The 22,867-nt window shown below is 35.2% G+C and overlaps 1 protein-coding gene across 23 annotated transcripts in view; it reads right to left on the bottom strand.

Moving 5' to 3' along the window:
* GPC5 (glypican 5) overlaps positions 1-22,867 on the bottom strand; it is a 610,346-nt gene that overhangs the window by 268,524 nt on the left and 318,955 nt on the right. For 14 of the 23 annotated variants that reach the window (XR_012579095.1, XM_005487482.4, XM_026793733.2 and 11 more), the window contains exon 7: positions 13,957-14,119. The exons of 3 other annotated variants lie outside the window; for them this stretch is intronic. Coding sequence is in view for 19 of the 20 variants with exons in the window: in XM_005487482.4 (XP_005487539.2) it covers positions 13,957-14,119 (163 nt within the window). In the remaining variant the exon portion in view is untranslated. Of the gene's footprint in view, positions 1-5,584; positions 5,773-9,081; positions 9,280-13,956; positions 14,120-22,867 lie in introns of those variants that run through there. 6 more of the 23 variants (XM_074535608.1, XM_074535604.1, XM_074535610.1 and 3 more) reach the window with 2 other exon arrangements.

Below are 22,867 nucleotides of genomic sequence, written 5' to 3'. Positions count from 1 at the left end.
TCCTCAGTCTACTCATAAGAGCCTGAAGGTCACACAGATTCCGAACACAGGTCGTGAGAAGTTACATTTTTTCTACTCTCTGTTGAATTTTTCCCTTCTTTGTGGAAGTTGTTAACACCAGTATCAGGTTATCAATCACAGGGCCACTTTTCACAATGGAAAGCTACTGGAATTTTGGTAGTTAGTGACAGATTCAGGATTAGGTCCTTTGAGACAATAAAAATACTTGGTACAGGAGCACGAGCCGCTGAAGTCCTGAGTGTGCATAAGCAGATCTACAAGCAAATACTCAGAAACTTAAAAAAATAACAGATCTTGCCCTCGACAGGCCAAACCACTGCATGTGTGTGCAGCTCTCAGCTGAGCCCACAGGACTGGCCAGAGAGCTCACGGCTCATGACCACGGCCAGTGATTAACCTCAGCCAGTCCCCTTGGCCCTACTTCCAAAGGGGATTCCCTCTTGGTAAATACAGGGCTCCCCTGTGTTACCTGACACACCAGCGCCCAGTGTGCAGTTGCACTATCTGTGTGTGTAGGGGGATAGAATATAAGAAAATAAAGGTAGTATAGAAAGTAATCTTACCCCCTAAAGAGTTGCAACTATGTTAATTACTAAAGATTAGGAGCAGGCCTGATTCTAACAGGCCATAGCTGTAGCTGATAATAAGAAGAGTGCTATAAAAGAGTGTATTGGTTGGTGGATGGGAACTGGAGTTAGTTGGCTACTGTGAGAAGAAGGAAGAGTCAGTGCCTAGAGGAGCTGCCTATAAGCAACATCAAGGAAGTACAAAACTCTAGCAATATGGAACCTTTGCAATATAATGACAACATGTGCGTGCCCCAGTGCTGGCAGTGGGGGCTGTAGGGGTGGCATCAATGAGGAGAGACTGGCATGCCTCATGCCTGACATGGGCATTTGCAGCGGGATTCAGCAGATTCATCCAGGGCACGGCTTAGTGCCACCAGTCAGGATTGTGGTGCCCCAGGGAAAATGTATTTTTAAAAGGGCAAAATTCTGCTTATTCCTGAAAAGGAGGAGAGAAACTGAGAGAAACAACCTTCTGAACACCAAGGTGAGAGAAGAAGGAGAGGGAAGAGGTGCTCCAGGCACCACAGCAGAGACTCCCCTGCAGCACCTGGAGAAGAGCTGGTTCCCACACTGCAGCCTCAGGAGAGCTTTGTGTTGAAGCAGGTGGATGTGACCTGAAGGAAGCTGAAGCTTTTGGAGAAGACCCATGCTGGCACAGTGTTGTCATATCATTGCAAAGCTCCCATCCTTCTCAGTGATGTCTCATGGGCAGCGCCTTGCAGCACTAACTCCTCCACAGCCCAGCCAAAAAACTCCATATTGCTTCTCAACCAGCTAATCCACTCTTTTTTAACACTCATCCTCACTGGACACAGCTGTGGCCTGTTAAGAGCAGGCCTGTTCTTAATCTTTGGTGATTAGTACAGCTTCAATTCCTCAGGGGTGAGATTACCTTCTGTACTATCTTTATTTTCTTACATTCTATCCCCCCATAGCACAGGGAAGAAAATGTGAAGAGAAAAGGCAGCAGAAAGGAGCTGTTATGAACAGGCTGCAATCAATCCCTTTTCCTTGTCACCCCTGCAACACCCAGTGTCAGAAGGAGGCAAAGGAGCTGGGAATTAAGCAGTAACATAGATTGAAAAGAAGTGGGTGATGGGGGTGAAGCTGTTTGGTTTTTACCATCTGATTCTATTTTAATTGGCAAGAAATTAACTTTCTTCAAGTTGAGTCTTTTTATTTTGGGGATGTTAATTGGTAAGTGATCTTTCTGATTTTATCTTGACACAAGAAAACTTTTGTCTTATCACACTATTTTTTTATCATTTGTTGAGGACAGGGAGTTAGAGGACAGCTGAGTAGCTATCTGGCAATCAACCAAATCAACCCTGCACATCTATATAAATATATAGCAGAAGCACATTCAGTTTGCATCAAAGTTTTGTTCTGTATTAAAGAGCATCATTTGTGGTTCAGCTGTAGTGGCTAGAAGAGTTACAGCTCCAGAGGATGGGCAAGGTGGGCAGCACAGACCACATTCACAGATAAATTGATTTGCAAATGATAATCTATACTCTTAGTTTGCCTGTATTTGAAGTGTGTCTGGGTGTCTTATGCGTCTAAGTCTTGGAACTACCAGAGAGAAGCAAATTGTAACCTGGAAACAAACTTATTCAAGTTCCTTATTATCATTCAGTTCATTTAAATAAATGAGTAGGCATTTTCAGTTGTTGAAAACAAAATCCCTGATGTGCACTTTTAATTAGCAAACCCTTAACAAACAATAAATGTTTTAATAAATCTCAAGGTCTTCTGCAAGTCATTACATATGATCAATATTTCTGTCTATAGCTAGTTTTTGATGAAAAATTTCATTAGGAAATACCTAATAGTTCCTTCCTTTGTTTTTGGCCAATGACTGTGTTTATATATGTAAGGCAACAACACAATATGTAATAAATCATTATTTTGTAGCTATTTAGTTCGTATGTAGCTACTTACTTTTAGAACAACTCCCACATTCTGATTTTGCTCCCTGACATTTCAGAAATAGGTTTTTTTAACAGCTAGCTGTCTCCACTCTAGCAACTGACATATTTTGCAAATGTCACTGTTACAATCCATAAGATTCTCTCAAGAATATTATACTTTCTACATTACTATCAGCTGTGCCAGTGCCATAAACTGTGTTTCTCACATCCCAAAGCTGATCACAGGATTTACTCTTTAGCCTCAGAGAAGCAGACTTACATTTATGAGCATTTCTACTTTAGACTGTGAACACTGGGGAAAAAATGAAAAATGGTGGAAGAGACATGGTAAAGGTAGTGTACAAGGACATTTCTGCATTTCTCTCTTACATCCTCCTCTATTCAGACTTCTCATTCAGACGTCTCAATCAAACACTTTCCTCAAAAAAATCCTCTTTGGTATTTTCTTATTCTTAGATATTTTATTTCATCTTATCCCTGTTCTCAAGGCTACATTTTTGCTTCTGCAGGCTAGGTCTCAGAGACATTTTGGCCTTGAATTAAAATGGCATTGATTGAACTATGTCCATAGGGCATTAGTGATAATAAAATAAAAACAAGGGGTTAATGTCCTTTCTAGGAATCTGACCTATCTTTCCGTATGGTCTCTCCATGTTTATAACAAGCCCAAATCTTATGCCTGTATGAGAGATGTAGCAGCTACTCAGGAGGCCCTGAACTCAGTTTGTGCTGTAAAAGCATTTACCTGGGGATGACTGCAGGCAGCATGAACTTGAGAAAGGAATAGAAATGGGAGAAAACATCCATGTTTCAGAGATGTAATGGGCTTGACATAAAAAATGCTAGTGACTGCATGGCTCCACAAAGGATGCTTTGATGAAGTCTGTGGCTATTGAGCTGTGGTGTAACCTTCTCTTTCAGAATATCACAATGAAGCAGGAGATTTTTCCCTTCCTTAAGCACATCTACTGGCCTTGAGAAGTGTCTGCCTAATGGGGCTCTAAATAGGGAAAATAACTAAAGTTAAGCATGTCTAACCTCACTGCTACTCGCCAATATCTGGGAAAGTTGTTCTTTTTAGCCAACCTGTGAAAACCCAACAACTGGAATTTATGTCCAGTTTAAATTATCTAAATGTAGGTATCTAGAGCAATCAATCTGAGCTAGCTGCTGCCATAGGGACTGGAAAGAGAGTTCATACAATCAAAATAAACCAGTGTCAACATACAGAAATGGACTCCTGAAATGATCTGCTGAAATGACAGCCTGTCTGAGCAAGAGTCCCACCTCTCCAATTAGGTATCTGCTATAGTGTTTTGCCTTGCAAAATCTTTTCCACACAGCCTTGCAAAAACCTTTTCCATACATTTAATTCTGGAAACTTAATATCAGCACTAGTGCCTATTATCAGACTACTTGTAGAAATGAGACATCACAATCCTGAACCAGATTGGAATTATACCTCACTGCTTCCCTTCAAAATAACAAAAGAAAAATAAAAGTCCACTTGCTGTCTTCCAGATATATTATTTTACAGAATACAGGTCATAACTGAGTATTTTGAGTAATTTCACTCTTTTTTAGGGAACTTCTGATGATTTTTATAAGTGTGTGTATATGTGTGTATATATACATATATATATGTACATGTTCACACAAGTTTTGCAGATTTTAAGATCTAGATCGTTCTTAGGCTTGTATCTCCCTTACATTGTTTCTTGGGGAAAAAAAAAGATAGTGCTAAGTTTCTGTAGCAAACAAAAATTAATTGATTCTCTTTTATTTAAAAGTTAGCAAATTGTTTGAGCATGAATTACTGAGAAATAGATTAGTCAAGGCATTGGAGTTATAATCATTAATAGTGGAAGACACAAATATGAAACTAATCTAATTTAAGTCTCTGCACAGGTTGCAAAGGGAACTCTCAGGAGATCACACACACTTTGATTTTCTAAAAGAATATAATAAAGCCTGGAGATGCATGACAGGCCGAAGAGATACCTTTGACTATAAATCACCTTTGAGTAAATCCAAGTGTGAGATTTATCATGGTTACAGTCTGTTTAAGAAATAGAAAGATAACAGTCTGAAATGATTCACAACTTTGAAAAAGGACAGATTCTTTCATAAGTAGATTTTAAAAGTGTTTTACAATTCCTTTTTGATTCAGTGAAGTAATTTCTTATTCATGTAATGGCTATGAAAGTTTTGTGTTGTTGTATTTTTACATTTATTTTTGTGTTCAAAATCTAAAAGGAGAAACAGGTAAAAAAGATACCAAGACAGTTTGTTAACAAAACACACCATGGTATTTGCAGACATTCCCAATTGTTTTTTCACCACTAGCCACTTTCTACATCACAGATGATGGAGAATAGGAATGATTTCTTCTCCCAGCAAACTAGAGCTTTGAGACAACATGAATTCTGTTTTACAGATCTTATTATTTGTATTTGCAAGTACCCCTCTATTTTTTATTGCAAGAAGTCATTAGTGATACTGACAATAAGATTGTGAAGTACATTTAAAGATATTTAACCCTTATCTAAAAGTAAAAATCAATATTGAATCAGAACCAGAATGAATGCAAAAGAACCTAACTTTGGGAAGGCATTTTCTAACTTGAGGTATCTGTACTAAAGGTACTAAAGCTTGTCCCTTTATAGACAGTTGAGAGAAACAAGGATTGTAGGGCACAATTCTCATCTTAACAGACATGCTTAATGTAGGCCAAATGAACTGTGTCCTCATGTTCTTACTCATTTTAGTGATACGTGTTAATTCCTTTACAGTGACTATAAAACAAGTCTAAATATTTTAGCTTATGACAAAAAATCCTGTCTCTGTATCTATCATTATTAAAGTAGGATTGCATACTAAGGAAAAAAATGAAACACACTGTAGGCTATAGCTGCCTCCAATATTCATGTTTAGATTTTGGATGGTTACAAGCAGCATTTTTACTGTAAACTTGAAGTAGTTAATCTGATCATTTAAAGGAATTGTTACTAGAATATGATAATGGTTTAAAACTTACAGAGGCTAGCTTTATATATTCTCTTAAATAAATAAAACCAGTTAATTTCTACAAAAAGAAAAAAATAAAGAACAACTCATTTTGAGGCTTTTGGTCAGTAGAGTAGAAGCAAACCAGCAGAGTAAAAGATTCATCCATGGCTGGATAATAAAAGCTATCACAGGTAGAATGGGAAATGGAACATCAAGAGTGAGATGCTGCTCTTCCCCTCCTTCTGCCAAAAAAAAAAGTTAAAAGATAGACAGATTTAAAAAGAACACTTCAAAATTATGAAGGATTTCTTATAGAAAGATCTCCTAGGCACAATAAAATCAGTCATAAGGGTAATTGGAGATGAAAGTAACTATTCAGAAGGTCTGTTCTTTAAAAATGTATTGACTTTTGAGGGCTTATTTGAAGTAAAAACTCTCATGTCTTTGAGGATTAAACATCACTACTTAGAGAAAGGGATTGATTTAAAATACAATTAATTAGAAGGAATGTATTTTTGCTGCAAAAGACCTGCTCATTTTTGTTTTGTGTAAAGGAAAACATTATAAATTCTCATCCACTGAATTAATGGAAGTATTTGATTAAACAGTAAATGTGGTTAGAATACAGGGATCAAGAGTTATAAAAATGTTTTCTCTTCATATCCTTAATACATTATGAATGAAACACATTTCAAAGAACACATTAAAAAATAAATATTTTAATATTATGAATATTTATTTATTTATTTATTTATAATCAATGGCTAATTAGAAATTATTAAAATATAATAGTGAAATTGGTTCAATTAAATATTACATGCATTAAAAGGCTCCAAATTTCTACCAAGTTCAGAAGTAGTGATATTATTAGAAAGTAATGCCTTTAAAAATACAATTAGAACTTTTTATTTCCATCTGAACTTATTACGTGGTCTCTCTGGAAAATACAAACTCATATGAAGTCAGTGAAATGATGCCTAATCTGAATAAAGTCAATCAGAGAACTAATTTTAAACTTAGCAAATTAGCCTTATTATTTTCCTATTAACCATACTTTGCATAAACTAGCAGTGTATTTTGACTTGATTTTGCATATATCAGATGCACATGCAAAAATAAATAGTCCATAACCTAATATAGAATAGATAAGGAATTTTATTGTCTAGTATGAAAAAAAAAAAAGATGGTACACTTATTTTTTTAAGAGTTGTTCCCTTGATGAAATTTTCAAAGTTCTTCTCTGTTAACAGGATGAATCATAAAACTTTAGACTTTTTTTAGAAAAACAAAACAAACCTAAATTCAGATCAGACATTGGTGCAGTGGTTATTCTGATTTTAGTCTCTCTGCCAGCTGCATGGTTTTAACTATAGCTGCAGAGACTTTGCCTGATTATTATCTCCTGCTCTGTCCAAATGGCTAAAGAGTCTTTGCACCAGAGAGAGACACTTACAGTAGGTAAAGGTAGGAAACAATGTACTTGGGATAGCATGCTGCTTTTTGAAGGATTAGCCTTAACTGGTTTGCCACTGGCTCATTTGAGGGGATTAGATTAATAAATAACACAAACTCTATGGTATCACATAAACCATTTGCATTTATAGTCACATTTTATTCTGTGTTTGTGGAATGTTTATGGTTAACCATTTCTTGCTTAGCTAGAAGGAGTGGCATTTAGTGATTGTTCTTGATGCACTTTAAAGAATTCAATGTCGGCTTTTTTTAACCTTATGAATCAATTAAGAAAAGGTCTGTTTGTGTTCCCCATCTCAAAACTTTGTTTCTAGCTGGCGGTTTGTGTTTGAGATATGTCTGAAAGATCCTTGTAGAGGAGGGGTAGGAAATGAGGGAACTCACAAAACAATCCACCCCATTTCAAAAGAGGGAATACAACCTTGTCTTATGTAGGGCAAAAACTTCCACACAGAAGGTGTTTTTACTCTCCAGCTTTCTTAACAGTGCCATTCAGAATTAAATCTTGTACTCCACAGTAGGAAACTTGACATTCACTGTCGGGTCAATTTAAGTAAGGACTGTATCTGTACTTGGCTTTCTTTACCTCTGTAATTACTTCTGTGCTCTTTGGCATAAAATTTAGGTGAAATAAGGAAATGGTGTATTAATTCTTCAATCAAGTTACTTACAAAGTGTGTAACTTGTTGATTGAAAGCTTTGAAGTGTTTGCATATCTGGAAGACTGATCACAAGAATTTGGGGTTTTTTCCCCTCTCTCTATCGAAGGAAATAGCCTGAAGGATGTCCATGATGGTGAAAAGTTCAAAGAAAATGCATAAATCCACAGAGAGGAGTTAATTGGAGCCTTAGTGTTCTCCAGGCTGATAAATTACTCTTTTATTAATCCATTACCACATAAAGTGTCTATCTCCACAAAGATATCAACTTTATTCTGAGGTATAGCATACCAGGTCAGATGAGACACAACCTGCATGATACCTTGACCACACAATACCATATTCTGTATTTCTCTGATATTTCCAAAAAGGAGCTCTTGAAGTGTTATAATCTTTATATGCAAATATAGTATTTTATATTTTTTTTGTTCTTCTTTTTTTCCTCTCTTCACAGGAGAATCCAGAGCAGAGAAGGACATGCTGGAGTATGTCTTCTGTCCCCAAGTTTGGGAGGCATAAAGCAGTAGGCAGGAAGTGGATTTTGGAAGTTTTTGAAAACTAGTAATAAATAATAAACCAGAATTTGTTGAACAGGCAGGTGCTGTACAGTAGCACTTTTGTAAGAGTGGCACTGGCTACTTGGATTCTGCTGCTTTGGAAATAAAAAAGCATTTAGGACATTCTTAATCCTGATAAGTAGCTATGACACCTATTATCTTATTAGTTTTCATCAGGAAATATTATAGAATGGATGAGAAAGCAATACACATTAGCACTTTGCCAGAAGTTTGTTTCTTTACTGGTAACTGCAAGTGAAAATATTTATACATTTGTACATTATAAATATTTATACATTTGTTCAATGAAATAATACATGTAGTAAAAGACTCCAGATTTCTGGTAACTTCAGAATTATTGGTATTATTATAAGGAAACTCCCAGCAAAATATAACCCCATGTTATTAATGCAGGTTGTTCGTAATAATTGCACTGCTCTGATGTGCTGTTTTAGACCAGTGAGTGTGCTCATTAAACACTTCATGATAACTTAAAACCTTTGAAGAGCAATTGTGCTGCTTTGTTTGTGTGTGACAGCTGCTTCATAAAAATCTTCATGTCAATGTAAAATATTAATACAAGGCAAAAAAATACACTGCTGCAAAATATGAATTTTTATGTTATTTGACTTAATTTCTGTCTCTGTGTAAATTCCCTCAGCAAATTTTACATAGCCCTTCCCCTTATTTGTTTTTTGAATTAACAGCCCACCCTGACAGTACAGTTTCAATCCATTACTCGGGTTAAATGAATCACTCAAAAAGTAGAAATGTTGATTCATGAGACAACGCGCTGAGAGATGATACTCTTTAAATAGAAAACAATCAAAAATTGAAATATTGTCTTTTTTCAAATGCATAATATCATTATGCAGGTCACACCTTTTTGCAAAATATTGCATAAGAAAGTTGTAATGTAACTTTTCTCAGTTTTTCAAGGGCATTTTAAGTGGAATCCTTTTGTTTTTTCTCTCACTGCTTGTGTTGGTTCTGGCTGAGCTGGAGTTCATTTTCCCATAGCAGCCCCCACAGTGCTGTGCAGTTTGGTGGCACTTGGCACCTGTAAACTCACCACAGTGCTTCATGTTGTTATACATCTGACAACTTTATCTGTTCAAACTTCACTGCCTGGTGAAGGTCTATGCTTAAGAACCCAATAGTGGTTTGGGGAATTTCTTTTTTTTTGTAGAAATCTTTGGAACTCGTTCATCCTTTGTCTCTGTTTATGCTTCAATAATTTATATCATCACGTATTTTTGTGCCAACACTTGATCATGCACACGGAAAAATCTCTGAACTTCATATGTGTTGAAAATATGTATTCTTGCTTAGTATTTACTAATTCTGGAAATGCAAATTTTTCACAGGAATCTACTGACTGCAATAAATCTTTCTCTTCAAAAGATTTTCAGCTCCACAAAAGACAAGAGCTATGAGAGAAAAGAGCTCAGATTATGATAGTCTTTATGTGAAAAGGAAGGGTGAAATCCCCCAGCCTCTCAATTAACAATAGCCTATGAGAATGTTATTGTTAAAATTTATTCTTGCAATATTTAGACCAAATGTGGCATTCACAGCAAGAACATTCTTTTTTCTTATTCATTTTAAATAGAATTGAGATGTTCTGAACTGAGTGAACTATGAACAGTGAAGTTATGTAGACCTTCCAAAGACACCTGAATAACACCTCACATTAACATTTAGGAATTAGGAAGAATACTCTTGTGTGTAAATAAAACCTGAAATCCTACTCAGACATAAGGGATGTCTTACTTTACTGAGGTAACAGAATGTAGATGAGAGTTAAAAAGAATTTAACAGATGGCAAACATCATAATGGAGATTTTATTGCCAGCTTTAAGTAGTTTTGGTCCTAGAATATGCCACCAGAATCAGATTTAACAATGAGAAAAGCAACTATAGTGAAGTGGGTGAAGGAGCAAAAAGAGGAGAAAGGACATTTGAGACTTGAGAATGCAGTATAATGTCAGGCAAGAGACACAGACTGGTTTATTTATACAGAGATCACAACATAGAGCCTTTTCCAAGCATTTTACCTCTCCAGCATGATTTGAACAAAAAAATAATAATCCACAGGTTAAGAAGCCTGAGAAATAAAACATTTAGGAGACTTCTTTCTTCAAAGAGGATGAATATCAGGTGAGATTAAAAATAAAAAAAAGGTGGGAGACAAGGTTTGCCATATATATCTTAAGCACAATGATATCCTCGATATTTCTGCATATTTGAGCCCTGAGATCAGGGAGATCACTCGGAGAGCTCTGGCTGCAGTATAGAAACATGTGTGTTGCATGTTAAAATGAGCAAAGAAAGACAGACAAGTGGTAGAGCACTTTCCAGTGAATCAGTGGTCTTGCTACGAGTATTATGAGAATTTTGATAGATGGTATTGAGAACCTCAGTGGAGTGATATTGGGATTGGCCCCTCCTCACAGAGCTATTTGAAAACAGCTTCAAATCAATATGTAGGTGATAAGTATTTGTTGTTATTACTGCTGCGTTCCGCAGGGGGTTTCAAAGAGGTAATTCATTGTGGCGCATGAAATAGTCCTGTGGGAGCTCCCAGGTTAGAGGAGAATAAAACTAGCAAATGAAGTGTCAAGACTTTATACTACTGTTTATTTTATACATTTAAAGTACACGATCCTTTCTAGTACCATTTCTTCAAATAGCTGCACGATTTACCATATTTTAAAACTACTTTTGAAAGAGCAAACCAGTCAGCACAATTGTAGCACTTTGAAGCATTAAATATAATATAATGATTGGAGTGTTTGAAATCTAGATTTTGAAAAACTAGATTTCTTTTTAAAACTATATTTTTTCAAAATATAACACATTTTAAACATTTTTGTAATGCAAGGCTATCACTTCTATAGTACAAATACCAGATCTCTTCACTGGCCTTCTAAAGCCCAAAGGCTGTCAGCACACATTTGTCAGTCTTCAGCAACAAATGAAATCAATTCTTACATCTCTAACACTGAATGTGGAAACAGGTAATCTTCCACTTCACAAGCTACATGTACACATAAAATTGGTAAAAGTTTGTTTGGCAAAAGTATATCCCTTTCTTTCCTCTCTGTTCCTTCTGGGTTTGACTATCAGGCACATATCCAAAAGGCAATGACATAGTATCAAAAAAAAGGTGGATGTGTCTTTATTTTTATACACAGCAATGTAATAAAAGGGGCTGGTTCTGTATCATACTTTAATAGCTTATTAAGATAATTGATTTGTTGCACACAGGATTATCTCCTTGGTGAAAATGTCTGCAGAACCTGCCAAAAAGAGAGCCTGGGCTATGGCTAGGACTTCTAGACTCAACTATGGACAAAAAATACACAGCAATCCCCCTTTCTTTCCTGGCTGGTTATGAGAGAAAGCAAAGTTGTGCAGAAGTAAAAGAATGCAGAAAGTTTTTTGATAAGGAAAAATAATTCTAACTTTATGACTGTGTAGAGAAGCTAGTGCTGAATATCAAATTTATTGTGGTCAACTTGTACGCTTGCCTGAAATTCAGACACATTTTCAAGTAGCTGTAAGCAATATCATCATAGTGATTCTATCTCTTCAATTTAAAAAAAAAGGAGTTTAAAATCTTACTTAGCTTTTAATTGATACCAGTCACCCAAATCTAAGAAAATTACACAAAATTATATATATTGCATAAGTATATGTAAGATATAGATATTAAAAATTTAAGCCTCAATTCTTATTATGTTTATTTCTTTTCAACTCTAGTTCCTCACATAAAATCATAAATCCTGAGAAGATAATTTTGTTTTCTTACTAAAATATATTGGTTTCCACTTTAAATCTAACTTTAAATTCCCAAAGTCTTACTCATATATCAGTGATTCAGTAGAAGAATTTTTCAAACACCTGTTTCATTTATCTTAAACATACACTTTAACATATACTTAAAGACACAAGTGATTTCTGAAAAAAAAAAAAAATTGATCTATATTGTAATAAAATTCTACAAAATTGAATGTTTTAACTGTTCTGTTGGACAGCCCAAATCTGATGCCTCAGAACAAAGTAGGACTCCTTCTGGTACACATTAAAGACAACTTTTAAGTTGAATTCCAAAAAGGGAATGCATGCCAGCTTAAATCCATGAAATCACAACATGGGAGGCTGTGATTTCGCAGGAGGTACTAGTAGCTCAAGATTTATGCACAAGTCAAAATATCAAAAATTATGGGTTCATATTTTTGTTCTATAATATCTTAGAAAATGTTCAAATGAAACAGGATTCATGTAAATTTCACTATGCCTAGCACACAGATTATAATTCTGGCCATTTAGAAGATGTAGGATAAAGAGGATATGAAGGCTAATTATAATTTTGACATCTTGAAAAGATTGCACTAAATATATCAATATTAACAAAATTCTAACGCAGTAGAAGAGAGTGAAATGAAATATACTGTTCTTGAAATTCTTTTGTCATTTAATACTTTCTTAATAGCTCTAGTCACATTCTAAGACTATTTTACAGTACTTCAATACCACAGTGTGTCATTATCAAATAGATACAAGATATATGCAGTATTACAAAGAACATCTGCTTTTAAATATTTGAACTCCTAACTTCTTTCTCTAAAGTTAAACCTCCAAGGGCACTCTAAGGAAGGAAGTGTCCAAACTTTTTTAGATATTGCTCAAAATCCCATCTAGACTTTTAGTAGGACTTGAAAATGTATAGCTTAAGTGTCAGTGCAAGAAGATCTTAGGCTGGTTTCAAACTGAATTGTTAAGGCATAACCCAGAATGTTCTGTCACATTTTTCCAGCAGTTCAAAAAGAAATGGGAAACTACATGATCTCTACAGCCACATTTTTAATTGCCTCTTTACTGTCAAGTCAAAAAGAACCTGGGGTTCACATCTAAGCCTGAAAACATGCAACACCCTCAAATTCAGTGAATACAGATAACATAAAATGCAGGAAAAATAATTCAAAATGGAGAAATGGAGTTTAGATGAAAATATTTATCTATTGCCACCATCTCTGCCTATATTTCTACACTCGAAGAGAAATAAGAAGAGAAATCAGATGCGCTGAAAAATGTCATGATTCAGAGAAGTAGTAACTTACTTTGCTTGTGGTTAGAGTTCTACACTTATCAAGGGCATAGCCACAGGATTTTAATGAAAATTATTACAAATGTGTTTCAGAGAATAAACAAAACAAAAATACAATGCAACCAAATAAGACCCCAAACTACACAAAAACAAGACTGTAAGAAAAGTGGAAAGATGGATGAGAAACAACAGTGGCATTATGGTTGAGTGTTTTAGGACGTTGATTCCAATAGTTTTCCATGAAATGCAGCTACCTGCCCTCAACCTCATGGTTTGCCACAGTTCTATCAAAAATTAGTACAGTTTTCCTTTTTAACTGCCAAATCTCTTATGTAAATGTAATAACCCAGAGGGACATGCCACTTTATACCTACTATTTGACTAAAATACTGTGTTAAGTCTATATTGTGCCAAGTGTATTTTAACATGTGTTATTATAAAACTGATACTCATTGATACTGTGCTCACAGAAATCCTATAATTGCAGGCCTATTCCTGTAAATCTTGGAGCACTACACAGGCAACTTTTCACATATTTTATGAGATGATTCAGTGACTTGTATTAGTGGAAAACATACCAATTCACTCTTCAAATTCATAAAGGAAACAGAATCATGGACTTACGGTCTGTTATTTTCAGGACTCTTTTGAATTCTCCACTTCCAGATCCTCCACAACCATCTTCATCATCACAATCACCACTGATTTGTTCATCTACACCTCCACCACTGCCTGTTTGTTGGAGATCCCATTTGTCATATTTTGGAAATGATTTGCCCTGCAACAGCTGAAGACAAGACATAGTGTGCAAGTTAGCAGTACATGCGGAGAGCTTCAGAGAGTACCCAAAATTTCACGTAAGTCCCTAGTAATTACCTGATTTGAAAAGGAAATTTCAGGATCAACAGAATGAGAATTCTGAATTTTTAAATTTTTTTTTTCTTTAACACTGACTTACAGATAGATTTAAAAGAATGGCATTTGGAGATGTATTGTTTAGTTTTAATTAAAAACCCACAAATTGTCTTTATCACTATATAAGAAAATCACCAATTTCTTGCCCAGAGGCCAAGTGGAGTGGTTAAGTACATAGAATCATAGAAAAGTATGGGTTGGAAGAGACCTTTAAAGGCCATCTGGTGCAAATTCCCCTGCAATGAGCAAGGACATCTTTAACTAGATCAGGTTGTTCAGAGCCCCAACCCAACCTGATTTTAAATATTTCCAGGGCTGGATCATCTACTCCTTTCCTGGGAAACTTGTTCCAGCATCTCACCACCCTCACTACAAAAAACTTCTTCATTATATGTGGTCTAAATCAAACCCCCTTCAGCTTAAAACTATTGCCCTTATTTCTACCACAACAGACCCCACTAAAATGTTTGTTGCCCCTTTCTTATAGGCCCACTTGGAGCAGACAGCAACTGTGCTACTTAACAGCTGGATCTGGATCTTTTAAAGACCTATGCGGTGTCTACAGACACTTAAGATACATTTATTGTTTTATGTGAATTTTTCACATTTGAAATATCTGAAATAGTGTGAGAGCTGTGTTGCAGTTCTATATTGGTGAATCCAAAACACCCTTTTCTGCTCTGAGTGTGTCAAACAGAAATGTAGTAGAACCTGAAAAAAAATATTGTTGGGATGATATCAAATGCTTGACCAAGGGACAGCAGACCAAACTAGTACATTCAGAGGCAGGGCGAGCATGGAGAGAACTGTTTCCAAAGGACATCCAGGTATTACTTGGGTTGAACTGATAAAAGTGAGGTAAAATAAAACAAAGGGGTAGCTGGTACTGGCCTAAGCAGTGTAGATTATTCAGTTCCAGTAAATAAGATTGTTCTCTGACTCCTTTTTATTTCTCACTATAGAGATTGTAATTATGTCTGTATTTTTTAGAAGAAAACAATAGAGATCTGTTTAAACATTTCTCCACTCTGTTGAGCAGTGCTGAGCAGTTATCTGAATAATGATAATGTCTCTCATTTATCAAATGTACAAGTGCTGTCCTACAGTATTTAAATATGAGGTGGTACAACTGTCATATACACACAAACAAAGTGCTCTCTTCCCCATTCAGATTCACTTCAGTTTATCTGTCAGAAAAATATAAACACCATCACCTATAAAAACCCAGGTTCTTACAAATGTTAATAATTCTTATAACCTCATCTCATCCAAAATGCCAGTTTGTACAGGTTTGTACATTATTCATGCTTCAATCTAGGAAGACTTCTCTACACTGGCCAAAACCTCACTGTCTCAGATTCTTTAACTTAATAATCAGATAGTACTTTCTCTTTAGGAAGATATTAATTAGTTAGAAACATACTCAGTTGTTTTATAGCTTCAAAAATGTGTTTGCTTTGTGGTTTAACAAGATACTGCATTCATATTTTCAACCTATATACTGAGTTTATTTTCAGCTTATGGAGTCACTTTCCAGACATGGATCTCTTAAGTGCTGTACAGTGCCCAACAAAAAATATTTTAATCACTACTGCAATGAGATCATTCAGATAAATCTCAATGCTTCCATAAAATCCACTTGCTCCTCTGTGTAAGAACAGGAGAATGCCACTCACCTCTGAATTAGCAGAGCCAATTTATGCAGCACTTTTAATTCAAAAGTTTTATTAGACATTTATATGCTACCTGAAAGACAAACTGCTTAGCTAAGAGGAAAAAAAGCTCCTTGGTACTGCTGTTCTGCTCCCTGCTCATTGTGTAAGCCATGCCATACTTCTACAAAATAGTATTTATTGAAACAAAACACAGACTGTTTAATGAACTACACTCAGTTAAAGAGCAGACTTCTTTTTCACCTCAATTCATACTGTGGCATATTCCCAGGGCCAGTTGTATGATAAGGTACTCTATTCCTGAGATCTGTGGCATAAACATGGGCAGGAACTGCCAGCACGACAGACAGTTTTTCAAACAAAATGTGTTGGCAAATTTTCTACAATATGCCATATACATATATACCATATATACAATATATATCTAGTGTTTGTATATTCATATATATATATATACACACACACACACACACATATATATATATACACACCTATCTGTGTGTGTTTATATCTATATCTATATATACATATATATATATATATATATGTAAACACACATTTTTTTCAGCCAGAGAACATGCATCCTCCTCTATATCTCTGTCTCAGTCTTACAAATATATTGGCTTAGTAAGGTTTTAGATTTTGTTGCGTCTTTAAATTTCAGCATACTTAGTTATTTCTCTTTCCTGTCTTTTTCTTCCTTTTTTTTCTTATTATTATGCATTATTGACTTATGACTAGAAAACTAAAAATACAGATGATCCCACTTAATTGCTTTAAAGGTAGGTCCAACATTGAAAAAGTACACAAACTTTTTTCAAACTTTTCACTATGCTTGAAATAGTAGAAATTAAATAATGATTAAGCTCATTTGTTATTTGGACTTTGTTATTCTCAATTCAGTCTCCTTAAATGTACAAGAAGAAATTTTGTTTCCATATAAGTTCACAAGTCTCAGTGCTGGTCCTCTACTAAGCAAGACTTGGATCCAGTATAAATTCTTTATTAAACAGAAATCCATGTAGTGCTTCAAAGCTAAATTGATTCACATTATAAATAAAGATAAAAGTTGTTTAGAAGAATTGTTCTCTTCTGCTGCACTTTTTATAAAGCTATTCTTTGAGAGGAAAATAAGTACATCTTCTAACTGGAAAATTCTGTTGTATATACTTACTAGGTCTTCCAGCTGAATGACAAGGTTATTAGCTGTATACTATCTGCCCCTCCAAAAAGTACAATTACTGTTTTCCTGTTGTGTTGTAGTGTAATAGTTTCTTTTCTTCTTTTGTCTGAAACTTATACCATTCTATCAAATTTTTGTCTCAAAAACCCTGAAACCACAAACCCCATGAGCTGAATCACACATTATTGTCTTTCAATTTCAATTAAAGAGGCAGCAAATATTCTTGGCAACTGTGTTTATTTGAATGAGTGGCAAGGGTTAATTCACCTCTGTTCTGAGACTGCAGTAGATACACCAATATTCTAGATTTGCAGGTTCTTAATGTTGATGGAAGCTTATTGAACTAAGACTTTGGTATCAAAAGCATTTCCTCTGCTGGTGGCATTTTATTTTCCCAGAAAATTTGTGCACCACTACTATGGTATATGTGCGTGGGGGAATGATTTGGGTATAAATCAACTGAAAGGTACTTGGGAATCTTCAGCTTCACAGCTTTCCTGCACAGCTTTGGGAAGTTTGGCCTCCCCCTTAGATCTTTTAGTGCTCAGTTGCCAAAATACCTCTCAGGACCAGTACTGATGGCTTAGTGAAATGCTTTCTTTGAACCCAAAAGCAATTCTGAACAAGGTTATAATATCAAAGAGTACCATTAATAAAATTTGTGACATTTCACATTTTAGAAAGGAAATATTTGCATTACAGAAGTTACACTGTTGTGTTAACGTACTTGCAGGGTTCTGTAAATATATGACTCTGGTCTGTAACATTTCAGTAAGAAAATGAACTGCTTGCAGCAGCTACAGAGGCATCTTATGAGAGTTGTTGAAGCTCCTCAACAAATCTCAGAGTATAAGCATAATTAGGAAAATTATCACTAAGGATGTATGATTATTGTACAGTCCTGTAGGGCCTTGTAATATTTCAAGATTATTTGAGACTTTTATTGATGATCTGGAAAGCAAAATGAAAACCCAAGTGGTAATGATAAATCTTTTATTGCCACGGGAACTGGAGAACTACTAAATAACAAAAAGAAGTGACAAACTAAGAAAATCTCATCTGGCAAGTGAGGCAATTGAGTGAATTTTAAAACACATACTACAATAAAATACACACAAAAGTAAATTTGCAAGTCTAAATATTGTATTACATGCATATCAAAGACAAAATATTCTGTTTAGTAAATTAATTGTGGGTGTCCTGTGTAGCCAGCAGAATATGAATTACTCAGAGAAGTGTTCTAGCCAAAGATTTTAATGGGATATCTTTGGGGACAGAAATAGGAATACTAAGTCAGATTAGGGGTGTTATATTACTCCTAAATCCCATTCTCATTGTCTCTGTTCAGAAAGGATGGCCCAGAAGTGAATTCCATTACAGTGATTAAAATGGAACCAAAAATCCTTTTGTTTTCACCACAGATCTCATCCTTTAGTACACTCAGAAAACCCTTGATCTCAAGATTTAACCAGCTCTATAAGCCTTGTAAGTGCCTATATGGCAAATACAGATTTAAGAGATTTGGCAGGCCAAAGCAGATGAAAATGGCAAATAAATATTTTTTTTATTTAAATATTCAAAGTGAATAAAAAAAAAATCTATGCTACAGGAATCATACATTTAAAAACATTCAGGTCTATATAAAACATTTGGTCTATATAAATAAAATTTTATAGAAACATTTGGTCTATATATAAAAAAATCAGTAATTAACAGTAATAATCAACAGTTGGGGTAAGGGGGATATTTTAGTTTGGTTTGGTTTATTTAGACTTTTGGGGGGTTTTTGTTGGGTTTTTTTTTGTTTGGTTGGTTGTTTTTTTTTTTTTCCTGGTTCACATAGACTTTGGTCTTAAAACATGAATTAATTCAGAAGTTCAAGGACATGGTATGTGTGAGGTTAAAGTAAAAAACTGAAATAGTCCCTTCTACCTCTCAAAAATGTATAAATTCATATAAGTAAATCCAAAATGGCAAGAGTGTACCCTGTTTTGTATTTTTCTGCTTAACAGGAAGTTACAAGTGATTTAATCCTGTTGTTTATCTCGGCAGGAACACCAGACAGCCATTCACTCACTCCTCCTCAGTGGGATGAGGGAGAAAATCAGGAAAATGGTAAAACTTATGGGTTCGGATAAAAAAAGTGTAGTAGGACATAAAAGGAATGGCAAATAATAATTGTGAGGGTGATGAAAAAATGTACAAAACAAGCGATGCACAGTGGAATTTCTCACCACCCACTGACTGATGACCTGACCAGTGGATCACCAGCCAGCTCTCCCCAGTTTACATTCTTAGTGTAATTTTGTATGGTAAGGGATAACTCTTGGATCATTTGGGCCCATCTTCTTGCACACCTCCAGCCCTGCTCGCTGGCAGGGCAGCAAGAGAAGACAAAAAGTCTTTGACAGAGTAAGCACTGCTCAACAGCAATTAAAATGTTGCTGTATTATTAACATTATTCTTGCCCTAAATCCAAAACGCAGCATAATACCAGCTGCTAGGGAGAAAACTAACTCTATCCCTTCTGAAACAAGGACAATGTCTAATAAATGATGAACACAGAAAGGCAATAAAATTTATGTTTACATGATTGAAAATTATGTGTTTCAAAAATCTAGTATCCTATTCACTTATTCTACATCATATACCTTAATGGGAAATATGGATTGTCTATACATTATATTGTATCGTATTTCAATGAAAATATCTTGCTGCTCTCTTGCAGTTCAGTGTGAACTAAGCTCAGTCACAGAATTTCCTCTCTTTCATTTATGTGCACATCAGAAGTACTTTTGGAGGGTATCTTAAAGGAGCTCAGCAGTGAATCCAATTTAGCTAATCAAGTCAAATCCAGAAGAATTATTTCTAGAAGTCTTACTTCCTTGAACTCTTTCAAATGAGAGGAAAAAACTGCTATTTTTTTTACCTCTGCTTATCATTACATATCGAAATACTTAGAGAACAGAATTTCCTTTGGTGATCTCTAAAAAAATTTATTCATACACCTGTAGGCCAGAATGTCCTGCAGGGTTTCATTTTGTTAACAAAACTATGCATTCCAAATTAGAAATCCAGCTTATATTGGAGACTGGTATTTAGATCACTAGTATGAGAATTCATAGTCCCTTATAAATAGTGAGTGCCCTGTGGGGATTTTTTTTAATTGAAAAAAAAAATTATTAAAAAAATTATCTACTTGTGTATTTCACACAAAAATATGTATTTTTGTGTGAAGTACATAAGTACATCACCTCCTTTCTTTTTTTGATGATATTTTTGAAAAGAGGATGAGATTTCTAATCACCTATAACCTTTATACCTTTGAGATGATACCAAGTACAAGCAATGTATACATTGCTATGTCAAACCCACTGTTTGCTGCCTAGATCCAGAGCTTCAACTCTGTGTTTCAAGCCTGAAAACTCATTCTTCTCCATAAAATCACCAGTAGCCTGAATTTCTGATGGAAGTAACACAATATTTCTCTCGAGCCTAAGCTAACTCAGCTGAGCAAAGAAAGAAATAGACATTCATTCTGCTTACTGAACTGCAAAATTTAGAAATGTGGCTGAGCACCAGCACTGCACAACACAGCTTTAACCTACTCTTTGTGCTTTCTTGGCATACCTTTACTACCTCAGGATCAAATCAGTTGCTGCCTGAATAGCAAAAATAAGAATCATCCCAGCTTATTATTACATGACTACTTCCAAATCCTTCTCAGTAGTTATCTATGTAGCATTCAAAACCACTTAGTAAGAGAACCAAATTTTCAAAGAAAGCCAATTGCTAAATCAGGTAGCAATGACTAGCAATTTTCACTGAAGGTAAAATTCCTCACAGTGGGACTATGGGTTCAAGCACAAGCACACACTGTACATTTTGTTCCATCCCTAGCATGCTTCCTGACCATCACAAAGTTGAATTGACCTAAGTAGCACTCTCCACAAAAATGCATGACCCCAATTTGAGCCTTAGCATAGTCTACAGACTGTTCTGAGTAGGCAGCCTGGATATGGTTATTCTGCAGGTTTTTTGGGATGTCTACAGTGCCAAATAAAAGAGAATCAGGCAAGAAGGTACAGTGATAGACACTGAATTCTCAGTCTTTCTAACTTACATCTGTTCACCAACCAGGCCTCCCTAAGGTAAAGCAGGCTTATTAAGAGACTCTTTGTAATCACTGGAATGTGGAGTAGTGTGCTCTCACTATTTTTCCTCAGTAATATAGATACAGCTCCTAAATGGAATTGTCCATTCACAAACACCCTTCTTCTAATTTTTTTTATGTATAGAAATCTTGCTTTGTATCTGGGATTGCATTTTACATTAAACCCACCAACTCAGGTTCTCAGCTGAGTTCTGTCACTAGCAATTACTTTTCTTTCCAGTTGTTACTGGTTGAGAGCGAGTACAAGAGCAAAAGCTTGGCTCGTATCCCTTGGTGCAATCCCTCCCACCACAGTTATGCACACTATCAACTTGATTTGTTTAAAAATATTTACGTATTTCCATCCATAAAAATGCATGTCTTGCTAACATTTCACTGCAGGTTTAAATCAGCCTCAGAAAAATAATTAAATGAGTTAGACATTTCTGAGATAACAAATGAGAGCAGAACTAAACCCCAGAACAATAGCATGTACTCTTATTTCTGTCTAGTAGTTGAAATATCAGAAAAAAAGTCACATTTTATATGATTAATGTTTAGAGACTAATATTCTTTGCCTGTTTCACTCATCTGTGCATATGGTTGTTTGGGTTTTTTGTCGCTATTCTTTTCTGTTCATCTGTTCCCTCTTAGTTATTTGAAGGTTATTGGTTATAACCCCCTCCAGTAGATAATGAAAATAATTTTTCATATAATTTTAAAATAATTTTATCCTTTATCTTGTCCTTATCTGAATTTTTGGACCTCTTTTCCTTGGCAAGGGACGATATACAGAGACATATATGACAGATATTAGACAGTTTTCTTTGGTCCTAATAGTAGACTGAAATTATGTCTTTCCAGAACAGAATATGTGAATCACTAGACAGCTTAATATCAAGTGCTTTAATGAATGATTAATGAGGTATAACCAAAAAAAGAAAAAGGATTGATTTAAATAACATGGCATACTGTGATCAGATAAAACTCATTTGAACAAACAGAGCCAGGATTTTTGGTGGGGTCAGTCTTCAGAATCATACACCTCAGTGCAGATGTCAAAAAATTGACATGTTTTTATGTAAGTGAAGTGTCTCAAGTCCTCAGTAGTTAGAAGTTTGATTCAGTTTTGTGAAGATCATTGTTTAGTGCTTTTTGATATGACCTAGAGTATCTGGGGCAGACAGAGAGAAGTGGTAGAGAATTTGGAGAAGACCTCAAGCAACTGCTGGAAGTCAAGGAACACCGAGCAGCTGGAATGATTCCAGGCATCTGAGCACATGCAATTGAACCATAATCCTAGCTAAAGCTGGGAGTTATTCAGCTAAGCAAAGGCTGGAGTCCAAACTGATATGTAGAAAAGAAATAACAAAAAAAGTTTAACAAGAGGATTCTTAATTCTTTTAGCCAGGCAGTGCAATTTTTGTTTGTTTGGTAGCGACACAACTCATAGCACAACAATGCACAACTGGATAAAAGCCATCTATCTAAATGCTATAGATATAAAATTCACTGTTTTTCTGTATGTTCCCTCTCTCTATAAACAGCAAAAATAATCAAATTATTTGTGAGGAAAAATGCTGATTACAACTTAAGAATTAAATTTTCACA

Source organism: Zonotrichia albicollis, chromosome 2, assembly GCF_047830755.1.
Source record: "Zonotrichia albicollis isolate bZonAlb1 chromosome 2, bZonAlb1.hap1, whole genome shotgun sequence".
NCBI classification, from domain to species: domain Eukaryota; kingdom Metazoa; phylum Chordata; class Aves; order Passeriformes; family Passerellidae; genus Zonotrichia; species Zonotrichia albicollis.
Note: the sequence above shows the minus strand (reverse complement) of the source record. Positions and strands in the feature narration are given on the sequence as shown.